Source organism: Platalea leucorodia (genome assembly GCF_965183815.1).
Source record: "Platalea leucorodia genome assembly, chromosome: 4".
Classification (NCBI taxonomy): domain Eukaryota; kingdom Metazoa; phylum Chordata; class Aves; order Pelecaniformes; family Threskiornithidae; genus Platalea; species Platalea leucorodia.
The window spans coordinates 18,815,026-18,827,661 of NC_138826.1; the positions used below are offsets into that span (position 1 = coordinate 18,815,026).

Consider the following 12,636-nt stretch of genomic DNA (forward strand, 5'->3'; position numbering starts at 1 on the left):
CCCCATCCTTCTTCGCTGACCTTTGTGTCTGCAGAGTTGTTCCTCTCACATATTCTCACTCCTCTCTCCGGCTGCAATTGCTGTTGCCCATCAACTTTTTTCCCCTTCTTAAATACATTCTTAAATTTGTTATCCCAGAGGTGCTACCACCGTTGCTGATGGGCTCGGCCTTGGCCAGCAGCGGGTCTGTCTTGGAGCCAGCTGGCATTGGCTCTGTCAGACATAGGGGAAGCTTCTAGCCGCTTCTCACAGAAGTTACCCCTGTAGCCCCCCCACTAGCAAAACCTTGCCAGGCAAAGCCAATACGCTTTCTGAAGAAAACATTGTCACCAAAGAATAATCTTGTATAGGTTGCCTTGTGCTATTAATTCAGCCGGTGCATTGCCGCCTAGTCACTTGGGGCTTCTATACAGAAATTTTTGAAAGAGAAACAAAACAAAATAGAACAAAAAGTCATCAGAGATTCCAAAGCAGCTGCAACTTGAACTTTAGGTATTTGGTGATTTTCCAGTGTACACTGAAACAAAGGAGGGTGATTTCTTGTATTTATGGGATAAAGAGGACTAATCCTATTGAGAGTAGTTCTGTTTTCTGTACTTAATTTTCTTCTCTTGATGCAATATGTAGCCTATCCTATTATAATATCCCCTCTGGCATAGATATTAAAAGGTGGGTGAGGTGGAATAAGACCTCATCATTGCAAGGCACTTCATATTTCCAGTTGATTGCCAACAATTTTCCCATTAACTGTCATTTGTTTTGCTAAGGACTTGATGAATAAGGTAAGACAGAAAGATTCTGGCCTAGCAACTGTAGTTAGGTTACCATTGCCCTACCAGTAGTTTTACTAATTTTGCCCTGTCCTTAAGATCTAGGCTGCCTAGTTTGCTTGTTGTGTACCGATAGAGCATGTGTGTCTGAATTTGCATATCTATAGATATTTTTGTGTAAGGTCAATCCATAATCTTTTTAACATTCAAACAAAACACTTAATGCAGCCATAGTTTTTTATTTCATTAAGAGGTAAAATGTTCTTTGTCCTCGAATTTCAATTAATAAATGCAGTTGAAAGTTTGCATTATATTTTGTGCTGATTGCTTATGCTGTTAAGTTATGTTTAACTATCCTATAAACTGTCTAAGTTCTTTTGGAAGGAATCACAGAATATTATATCTGTGTGTAGTGAGCTTAGTATCTATGCACTTTGGAAACATACAGAATGAACACTGACAAACACGTAAGAATTTTTTTTTTATGGTTTCTCTCCTGTCTCTTTCCCTGGAGAACTTGTTAGCACAACATTCTCCACTTAGAGTAGAAAATTCTTTTCTCGTTAATCCCTCTTTTTTTCCCCCTGTCTATTTTAATGAAAAACTGCTTGCAGTTCCCCAACTGGGCCCTCACAGAGTTTGGTATGTTCTACTGTTATTAAATTCATCTCCTGGTGGCAAATCATGTCACCTTCATTCTTTCTGAGTGGTCAAAAATCTCCTTTTATTAGCAGCATTGATCACATTTAAATTCCATGAGATGATCTTATAAGTACATCTACACTGTATTTTTTTAACAGAAGCCTTCAGACCTATTTAATGGCTACTATTTTAGAAGGCTGTTTTTTTCATTTTATTTTTGTATATAACATCTCATTTTAAGATGTCCTTCAAACTCTCCAAGCATTGCTTCACATGGGTAGAGATTAAAAAAACAAAACACAACAAAACCCCAAAAAACCACCAAAGCTGGTTTCCTTTTGTCATATTAAAATTGTGTCACTTTCAATATTTATAGCCACGTTTTCCAGCTTTGGATGACCATTGTTTTCCTTTGTTTAAATCAGCATCCACACTAAGCATAAGTAGATGTATCTGCGGATCTAGTTGATAGAAGTTTTTGAGCCCAGGGTCTCAGCATTAAGCTGCGTAATGGCTGTTGGAGAGCCAGATACACAGCATCAAATCCTGTGCAGGCCTTCAGGACATCCTCTGAGAGAAAAGCCATTTAACAAAACCATGTCATTTGCCCTTTTCACTTTATAACGGGGGAAAATCTGGTGAGCCTTCAAAAGGTTTTGATGCAATTCTGTCACCACCGGAAGAGATAGAGTTAATTCATCTCTCTCTACGAGTCATCCCAAATCTGAATACTGCTAACTCACTCTTTCTTGACTTGTGCATGGGATTCACAGTGCTGCTTCTCAGAAGTAACTTCTGGGTTTGAAATCCAATTGCTCGTCTGTTCATAGTTTTCTCAGGGAATAGAGCAACACTCCTTGCTTAAAGTACTGGCAGCACACTGCTCCGATTGTAAACCAGTAACCAAAGAAAAATAAAAGGTAGCCAAAAACAGGCTTCCAAAACAAAAACTGAAGGACTAGTCTTGCCATTGCCAGTAAATCATCTTAACTGGTAAAGATGATACAACCACTCCATAAATGACTTTAGCTTTTAAACAAAAAAACCCGAACAACCAAAAAATCCAAGCAATTGCACTAAACCTAAGCAGATATATTTGCAAGACTTGTCATTATAGATTGTTGAAACTGAGGTCTCATTGTTATTTAGAAACTTTAAATATAGACTTGACTTTAATTGAAGCTTTTATAGTCATAACCATCTACAAAACTGTGGATGTCAGCATATTCCTTTATCTGACATGTTAACAGGTTGCCAGATTCTTTTGTGTTGGATTGGGAGAGCTGTTCAGTGGAGACTTTTACAAGTTGGTTTGGCAGTAAAAATGCTATTTTTAGGGAATCGTACTGTGATATTTATACAGGGCAGGGCCACATGCTTTCTTGCTTCCTCATGAAGTGCGTCACAGCCTCAGGCCTGAATGAAGACACACTCAATTTCATACCACCTTTAAGCTCAGATAATTTTGATTTTTTTTTTTTCTTTTTGCCTTTCTTATTTACACCTTTCTGACATGCCATGGACTGCTTTCTCCCGAAGGAAACTAGTGATGGGAATTTCATCCACTTTTATGTTGCTCCAGTATATCCAGCCTCTAAAAACCTTCAGCAACTGACCAGTTCACTTTAAATCAAATGTCTTTCTTGAATTATTTCTTAGGATCTGTGAAGAAAGTTTCATGTTGAGCCCAAATTAGACCACAGAATTTATCGAGTATCTTTAAACTCTAGGCTGGCAAAAGCATGCCTTTCCAGCAAGGTACACTTTATCAAGCATCTGTACATAGATCCCATTGCATCTATGAAGATGTCCCCTAAACAAATAAGGCAGATATAGATAACATTGTAAACTCACTTCACAGTAAATGCTAGACTTTACTTCTGTACTGTTCCAAAAGGTAGAATCCGGGTCGTGGCAGAACAAAAAGTAGGGATAGAAGGAAGTAGGGGAGTGCTCTGAATCATGGTGTGTGATGATCAAGATATTTAAAGGAGGATAAAAAATGATGAGTATTCTTCAGATGTGCAGCTTTAAGACATTAATTACATAAAAATCATACAATTGCTGGACCCCTAGCCATAGCAGATAAAATAATTAGGTTCTTTTATTATTTTCCTTGTAAAAGAGGGCAAATAAACTTTGTGTCAGGGTTGATAAATTTGAATGAAAGGTGATTGTTGTGAAGAGAGTAAAGCAATTGCTTTGTTTCCAAATTCAAATTAATTTCATTTGTCTCTGAGAACTTAAAATATGCCTACAGAATAATCTGTTATAAACACTCTTCTAGTATACGTTATGGGAGTATTTTAAAAACCACAGCCTCAGACTTGCTGTAAGACAGAAGTTAAAATATTAATTTAAATAAAATATTTTTTGAATCCAAGAAAAGCACACGACTGCTGTTTAGTTGATGAATATAATTTTATTTGCATTCTAATAGTATTTTAGAATTCTGACAATTGCACACGATTTCTTTCAGGACGCAAGGCATGCTGCAGAAGGAGAAATATACACAAAACTTAACCAAAAAATAGATGAATTTATTCAGATTGCTGATTATGATTGGACAATGTCTGAATCAGATGGAAGAGCCAGTGGATACTTAATGGACCTTATTAACTTTCTAAGAAGCACATTTCAAGTTTTTACTCATTTACCTGTAAGTGTTCAAAATTAAGTTTAATTTCAAACTATTGGAGCATTATTTTATTTTAAAATACTAAGATTTTGAAGATAGATGTGATTTTTGAATTGTGCACATGCTGGCAGGTGTATTTTTAAAATTTTTTTCAGTACAGATATATTTTCAGATGTGTTTCAGTATGTTGATGATGCTTACCCATGGTAATACTTGGGAAATACTTTCAAATACTTTAGTAATATTGCTAACAACAGCTAATTTACAAATAGTGTAAGAATTCATGCAGTTCTCTAGAGCATCAGATGGCCTCTTTAATTAACCTTATTGGTTCTGTGTACACATGCATTGATTCAACCAGTGCAGAATTGGTGCAAATCCTGCATTTGTGCAGAAGATTATGGAGGTCTTGGATTCTCCAAGGTTGTTTTTAGCTAAATAGTTTTGATCATAAAAAGTCATTTGATTCTAGTTAATTGAGCTTCATTGAAATGAATCCTTGTTTGTATTCAAATATATCCTGTGTTATTTTGTCCCAGATAAAAGGGTACTGTTAACCTGTTTTATGTACTAGTTGTTACATTCTGTTGTCTGATTTCTCCTTGCTTTAAGACAAAAAAACCTATTTCTAGTTTGATTTGTCATCATAATAGTTTATAGCTTTATAGGTCTGGAGTATCTTCGATAAGTCTTTCAAGCTACATCTGCTTTTCATCAGCTTGTCCTTGGTTGCTACTGTCATACTGATGTGTGAGTGCTTTACCCACATGCAATGCCTATAAAGAATAAGTCCTTAATGCACAGAATGTTTTGAGGCTCCACGCTGGAAGTAAAAGATAATTTCTTTATGTGCACAGCAAGGTGTTGAAGTTGCTTGCACAGTGGGCTTATCTGGTCTTCCAAATCACATGTGAAGAGGCTGTGATTCTTCAGTCTCCTTTTTTTTTTTTTAATGATTCAAAGACATAACACACTCAAAAGGTATCGCATAATACTGCTGTGAATATGACGTATGAGGCATGTGCTTCTGTGCCAAGTCAGTTGAGTGTTTTTCTGATAAAGAATAGCAAGTTTGTTAGACAGTTAAATTCATTGTAACTTAACATATAAAGCAGTGTGAGCAAATGGTGCTGCTCCTTAATGGTCATATGCATATAGCAGTTAAGGGATTTGCAACTTCTAGAGAAGGATGTACAGAAGTCTGTCATGAATGTATGTTGTGATACAGCTGTTTGGAAATGAGCCACGGACAGAACAAAGTAAGGTATTAGGAGGGACAGAAAGAAGCAGCTGTGGCATTAGGACTTGAAAAGTGTGAAAGGAATAGAAATATGTGCCTGGGGGTACAAGTCAACCTTTGGAGAAAACTAGTTCTATGAGGAGGTTATTTGGTAATTTCAAACTCTGATCAGGTAACAGGCAGGATGTAGAACTATACGGATGACTAGTCTGGTCTGGCAAGTGGGTTCTCGTGAGTTTTGACTTATCCTGTGTATAGGATTTCCTATGCTGTCTTGGCCAATTGTATACATAGGACATACAGTCCTATGAATGTTGTTGTGCATGAGCTGTGGAGGTTATATGAACATGTGTATATAGTTTCAATATGGTGATTCTGGTTAGATTTGTAATAGTAAGTTATTTTAATTAAGAGAAAATTTATAGTAAAAGCATTTTCAAAGATAAGCCCAGAACTAGGTTCCATAACTCATTAAAACAGTGAGTGCTTTGGAGTGCTAAACTAAGCTAGATTCTCATATGCCATAGTTAAGATTCGGAATAGTTTTAGTATTCATTTTCATTAATGGATTATCCCATTAATGTCACAGTGTCATTTCCATAATAATTTTTGTATGGCTGGCAGAAACATTCCACTGCTCAAAATAGTTTGTCGGAACCTTTTCTGTAATTAGAAATCAAAGAACAGAAGTCCTAGCCACTGCCATAATTCTAGTAAGGAAAAGAGCAGGACAAGTAGAGGAATCTCTTCTCTTCCTACCTTAGTGTATCTGATCGCGTTAGAGGGCGTTGTGCTAGGGCTAGGGGCACTAGTTGGCCACACTAGTTCTCCATTGCCTTGTTCAAGGGTCACTGACTTTCTCTTTGATATTGTTTCAAACTGTAGTCTTCCTGTAGAAGTGTTATGATATGTTCTTTAACAATTTTTTATTGCAGTCGTTGAGTTCCTGTCATTAGGAGTCTTGTTTTATTTTAGCTGTATGTGTAAGCTGTGTAAATGCACACGGATGTGTCTTCTTTTATGCTTCCATGTGAGACTATACTGAATTATTTCTGTATCAATGTAGACATAACTTTTAGAAAATACATCTTATGTTACGTATCTTTTTTTATGCAATTTGTATTATTTTTATTGGAACATTGGAGATGTAAATCAGGCAGATCATGATCTCAATTTTACTGGACCTGCACACTTTGTGGCACAACTTAGTTGGGGTCTGATATCTCTGTTGAATCACTGGAAATGGCCTGCATCTCTGAAGCTTTTTTTTTTTCCTTTTAAGTTTTACATCTTCGTTTTCTCCTCTGTGTTTGTTTACCGTACTTAAGAAGCAGTTTTGGAAATTCCACCCTGCAGTTATATTACCATTAGATTTACGTTAGAATTTATTAATGGGTTGTGTTACATTTAGATTCTTACTGTCCTGAGCCATTCTAAGTCTTGCTTGAACAAAATATGTTACTGACATACAGATAGCCTCTGTAAGCCAAGATGGTAAACATGGCATTTATTGTTCGACCTAAGTATTTTGAAATATATTATTTCTTATCGTGAAAATTTTCTGGAAAGGCATATCAACAGATACTTCATCATTTGAAGTTTGCTACTTTGATATTTTGGCATGCAGTTCCTTATTACAGAAAAACATTTTATTGCTGAATTAGTATTATTTAAATTATAATGTCTTTGTTATGCCTCAACAAAATACTATATAAGTTCACAGCTTTAAAAAAAATAATTTAAGGAATTATGTAGCTGTAATTGTCCTTTTTGGAAGCTTTTCCTTACCTTTTATTGCTACCAATTTTTTATTCTTTTTTTTTTTTTTTGATGTTGACAGTACATCTTAATTTTTTTGTTTTGATTGCCTTACTGGTTTCCTTCTCAGAATAACAACAATGACCATGCAGCTATGTCGGTAAGTAGATGCAAGATGAAGAAAAAGCATGTGAACTGAAAAACTATGAACTGCCTGCAGGCTTATTGCTTCAATTTTTAATCATTTAATAAAAAGATCCTTCTGTTTTGCTGATGACTTGCTGCGTACGTTGTGTGGTTGCATGCAGGGATCAGGTTAATGACTAAAATTGGGCTTTTGTACACTGGGACAGCAGGAGCCCTAAAAACCTTGCAGAAGGTTGGTGGGGTGTGCCTTGCATCCCAAGTGAGATAATTTAGAGGAGACTATGAGACCTTTTGGAAGAGAGGTCAGGTATCAAAATGCAGCTATGAGACATGCATACAGAATAAGGGTAGAGTGATGTAACGGAATAAAAAATCAGTGAAAGTTCCATTGTTTCTCTGCTACATCTGCCTGCAGTCAAGGGAATGTGTGTGCTCAATTTTTTAAAATTTGTTTTGTTTTTAAGAAGATGATGGGTTGCATTTAAGAATTCTTCCAAGACCTGATTATTTTCAGGTCATCAATTTTTGTATAAGGAGTTTATTTTGATTTGGCATAAGCATTTCCATGATAATGAAAGTGTTGAAATTAATATTATTCCGTTAGGAGTGGCTTCTGAATACTGAATTTCTGAATTTACTCCTCCTAATTTTCTCTAATAATGTGGTTGAATCTTGTTCACTTAAGCAGTGTACAGCAACAAATGTACACTGTGCTGTTCACTGTTTAAGAGAACAAATGCGTAAGGCACTTAGAGTACACAGTGTGGGAATAAACCTGTTCATTGCTACAATCTGGAAAGCAATTGGCTGAGTAGAAGCTCTGTGGATCTGGAGAGAGGATGTAGCAGTGGGCTTAGAAGTTGTTAGAAGCCTAGAGCACATGACTAACAAATGGAGGTTTAGAGAGTTGGATTATTTAGTCAGTTAAAGAGAAGGCTAGGGAGAGATCTAGTGGCAGCCTACAACCTCTTGAAGGACAGACACAAAGGTGATGGAGCCAAACTCTTCTTGGTAGGACTGACAGATTCACATGTGGCTGTGGTCACAAGTAGAAGCTTGGGAGATGAAGCTTTGACACTAGGGAAAAAAGTTTGCATGAAGAGAGTAGTGCGGTGTTGGAGGAGGTTACCCAGAGAGGCTGTTGAATTCCCATCCTTGGTTGTTTTGAAGGCTCAGCCAGAAAAAGGACAACGGACCTGAACTAGTGGTGGCAATAGTCCTACTCTAAGTAGGAGGCTGGACTAGATGACATTGATGGTTCATTCCAATGAACATTTCTGTGATTTGAATACTCAGCCTCATGTTGAACTGTCAAGCTAGTAGGTGTCATAAGCACTAGGAATACTGAATATTTTGTGTAGAAATATTTCTTATTAATGTTGAATAGGTGTCAGTGTTCTGGTTATGTCATGACCAAGCACTAGCAGAATTTCAGAGATGCAGAGCACAGAGGCTACATTGCTTTTGAAAGGTTATAATTTGAAAGTCATGCAGTTTTTAATGGTTCTGTTCTCTGAAGTCACAAGAATTTAGTCTTTTGAGATTATTGCTGTTTTCAGGTTCTTTTACATCCCATTTTAAGTTCATATTGCAGTCTATAGTGCCATTAGATACTTTGAATCAAAAAGCAAATTAAGATTTCATTATACAGCCATTAATCTTATGAAATCAAGTGGATGATCAAATTTGTTATTAAGGACCTGCATTTTTTAGTTTTTATTTTGAACAGTTAAAGAAAAATCATACCTTTTATTTTCAGATCAGTTTATTTGAAATTATAGAGGGTGTATATATATAATTAAGTTTAGAATTAGCTGAAGTTTTCTTCTAGATGTGTGCTTTGTCAGTACAAAGTTAGTGTTGGACAACTCTTTGGAAAAGAATGACTATTGAAAAGTCACAGTTACAAATTACTTTCAAGTAGGTATTTTTTATTATTTCAGTAGAATTTTGGGCAGAGACTGGAAGTAAAATTGATTATTAAAAATTCCATTAGTGTTTTTTAATATACTTGTATTTTATCAATAGTTCAAAAGTTGGGTTTTAGTCCCGACGTTAAGTAATGTAACGCTTTAGTTATTATGACTGACAAAATCTGTATGTTTAGTTTCTTTGTATTTTCAGAAAGTTTTTCATTATGGCATTTCATATTGTTAAATTAATTCTTCAGCTTAACTTCTTAGATTTAACAGATAAGTTTTGTTATTTCCTTTTATGCTGAGGATGGCAGTTTGTGTTATTTTATTGTTTCTGTGATTGGCAGCAAAAGCCTAATTTCACAGCTTGCAGTGAGGGTGAAGGGGTGGTGGTCTTCTGCAGCTATATTCAAAAACTGTCAATCAACAGCCTCCACAAGCTACTTAGAGAATGGGTTTTCTTACTGATTTCTCCAAATGCCGCTTCATGCTGTCTTTGATTGGCACAGCCTGGCAGGGAGGATGGATGAATCTGTCACTGGCCGGTTAATTGTGGTGCTGGTCGCAGCCTGACATCAGGTCTTTGACTCCTAAGTGGCTCAATACAAAACAAATTAGCAGATTGTAGTCATATTTCTCATTCTATATGCTTTGACTTTGTTGAATGCAGTCCATAAATCATATTGACTGACACCATAGTGAATGATGAAAGCTGCTTTTGAGACAGCTAGTGTGGGTCTTAGCAGTACTGAGAAGGTGCCGTGGAAGGATGCATATGGCTGACCCTTTGGGAATTTCCTAGGAGCCAAATGTCTCTTTACTGCAATTGTTCTTAGGAGAAAAGCTTTTGGGTCCTATAAAAAAGGATTTAATATGTCAGCAGATTCTCTTTACAAGCTCCTTTGAAATATAAGAAGTTTGTCTAAGGGTTTTCTCTTTTTACAAACTTGTATTTCAGCAAAATGTGAAGGCTGGGTGAAAAAACAGTTGCCTTTAACACTGTTAGCAGGTGTTTTTGCTTATAGAATAGGGTCCTTGTTAAACTTTACATTGGTTGTGTGGAAGAATAGGTTTTGTAGATAGCAGCAATTAGCATAGGCACAGCGGAGATAATAGTGGTGTCTCCAAATGGGAGGCAACTGGAGTGAATGTGAGAAGCCTGCTGAATCTCTGCATGCTATTGAATATAGGTATTTAATTGCTAGATACAGTAACCATGGCCACCCCCACCCACCCACCCCCCCCAAAAAATAATAGTAATTAAAAAAACCCAAACTGACTAAACATTAAGAATGCTTTAAAACTAACTGACATGTGTTTAATTCTGGAAAAGAAACATGTTACTGTTATGTCCACGAATCCTTAAATTTCCTCTTCAAAATGCATTATGAAAAAATGACAAGGAATTGATTAATTGGTACATGGTGGAAATTTGGAGAGATATTTTTAACTAGATCTCGTTTGTCAAACGCAAATTTTAATTTCATTCTTGTCCGAATATTGTACATCCAACGTACTTTGAACTGGGAGGCACTGAATTTTGAAGAGGATAACAGTAAAGCTCACATTTCTCTCAGTTAAAAGTCAGCATTTTGATTTATATATGTAGCTTCATTTTTTCTCTAGATTTAAGAAAATCGAGTGATTGTACTAAGTATAAACTGTATAGTAAAATTCTGTTATTTGTTGATATGTCATATGAACAATAAGCCTGTAGTTCAAGTTACATAGTTGGAAATAGTTTAAATGTTAGGATGTTTCCATTTTATTAAATTTTAAAATAAACATTAAACATACATGTATTGATACTTATTTAAAGCCCAAGTGGCTTTTACCATGTCATTTCTGTATTGTAACCATTATCTTGTGCTCCAGTACTATTGATATTTGCCAGATTGTAAAAATTAACTACAGATGCTTGTTAGAAATATAAAATTCTGTCTTGAAATAATAGAGGAGTACACATTGTTTGCATATAAAATAAATTGAATGTTAAAATTTTTCCTGACAGCCTATTAATCTGGTTGAACTTTTATTACATTGTAGTGGCAGCATAAATAGGACATGGAGCTGATTTGATGGAGCAGTACATTAAACAGAGATGCACTAGTTGTTCCATTAAATCAAAATGACATTTCCATTAAGTATTTCAAACCTACTACACTGTAATTAAATGAACTGTGGCCCATTGATTCCCCTTTTCACCCCCTTTTTTCCTTCTTTTTTCCCCTTTTTTTCTCTTTTCTTTTCCATTCATATTGATATTGTTCTGCTTGGGGAATAGAGCTGGATGTCTCCCAGTGTAATTACCATTGGGTTTGGGAGACTTTTAAGCATGCTGTTCTTGCATTGTTTCTTACATTCCCTGTTGTCAGTTCATCTCTTTTGGTCAAAAATGTTATTTGCTTTTCTGAGACTTTCAATTAAGAAACTGACATCTCATTTTAGATATAAAGCTCCTAACAGTTCAAGGTGTCCTAATGCTAAAGAAGTATTAGCAAAAGCCATTTAATGTTTCAATGTGACATGTGAGGAGAGTGAACGCTTTCCATTGTATTGTCTACATTTTAATTACGTTTTAACAAAGAATGGATTTCTAAAGTACAAAATATTTAGGGCGAAATTTGCTTTCTGTTATATGTGTACATGAAAATTCAATTATATGAGCAAGTTGTCTTATTAAGGACAAGATCTAGCTCTTCAGATGTCGGAGCAGAACTTTCCAAACTTTTTGGGACAGTGAACTGCTGTCTATCCTTATCATTTTTCATTGCTTACATGTGTTTCTGTGAGTCAACAGTGAATTGATCAACCTGACTTTGCAGAAAACAGCTGGGGAACCATTGCTTTAGAGAATAGGTGTCATCACTTTACTGATGGATATAAGTAAAACGATAGTGGTGTGTGCTCCAGTAGGTGTATTACGTAATTATGATTTCTTTTGTGTAAGCGTGTTAATAGTTACCTTTGTTTCAATATGTATTGTAACATAGACGTTGGTTGAAAAGCATGGTTTAATAAGTACATTAAACTACAGAGATTCATATAATTGCATTTGAAAGCCACGATCGCTCTGTTCTAAAAGTTTGCGGTACTATGGAATAGAATGGTGCCATCTGATCGGGTATCTGGTCTTAATTGGTTTTCTTAATTCTAAGGTAGAATTTCCATAGCTTTCAATTTTTCTGTACTAAATTTTTAATAATTTATCAAATTAATGTCTGATTTTGTGCTTTGGTTTTTGGTCTCATGTTTGGAAAATTGTCTCAATTACATATACATCATAAAGAGAAATGTTACTAACTAGACTGTGATTAGAAAATTATTTCTATTTTGTACAGCAGAGGGCTACATTTCATTTTGTAAGTAGTTGATTACTGACAGTACTGATTTATTACGCACCTGAAAAGATGATGGATAAGCATGAATATTTTAAGTAATTTAGCAACAAGCTTTGAGATGGAATTCAGGCAATTAAAGTGCCAAATAATTAGCACAAGCTGTTACGAGAAATGCCCCAACTGA

The 12,636-nt window shown here is 35.6% G+C and overlaps 1 protein-coding gene across 4 annotated transcripts in view; it reads left to right on the forward strand.

The window, feature by feature from the left end:
* EXOC6 (exocyst complex component 6) overlaps window positions 1-12,636 on the forward strand; it is a 94,854-nt gene that overhangs the window by 47,530 nt on the left and 34,688 nt on the right. For 2 of the 4 annotated variants that reach the window (XM_082310514.1, XM_082310512.1), the window contains exon 18: window positions 3,892-4,071. In XM_082310514.1, coding sequence (XP_082166640.1) covers window positions 3,892-4,071 — 180 coding nt within the window. The other 2 variants (XM_082310511.1, XM_082310513.1) reach the window with 2 other exon arrangements.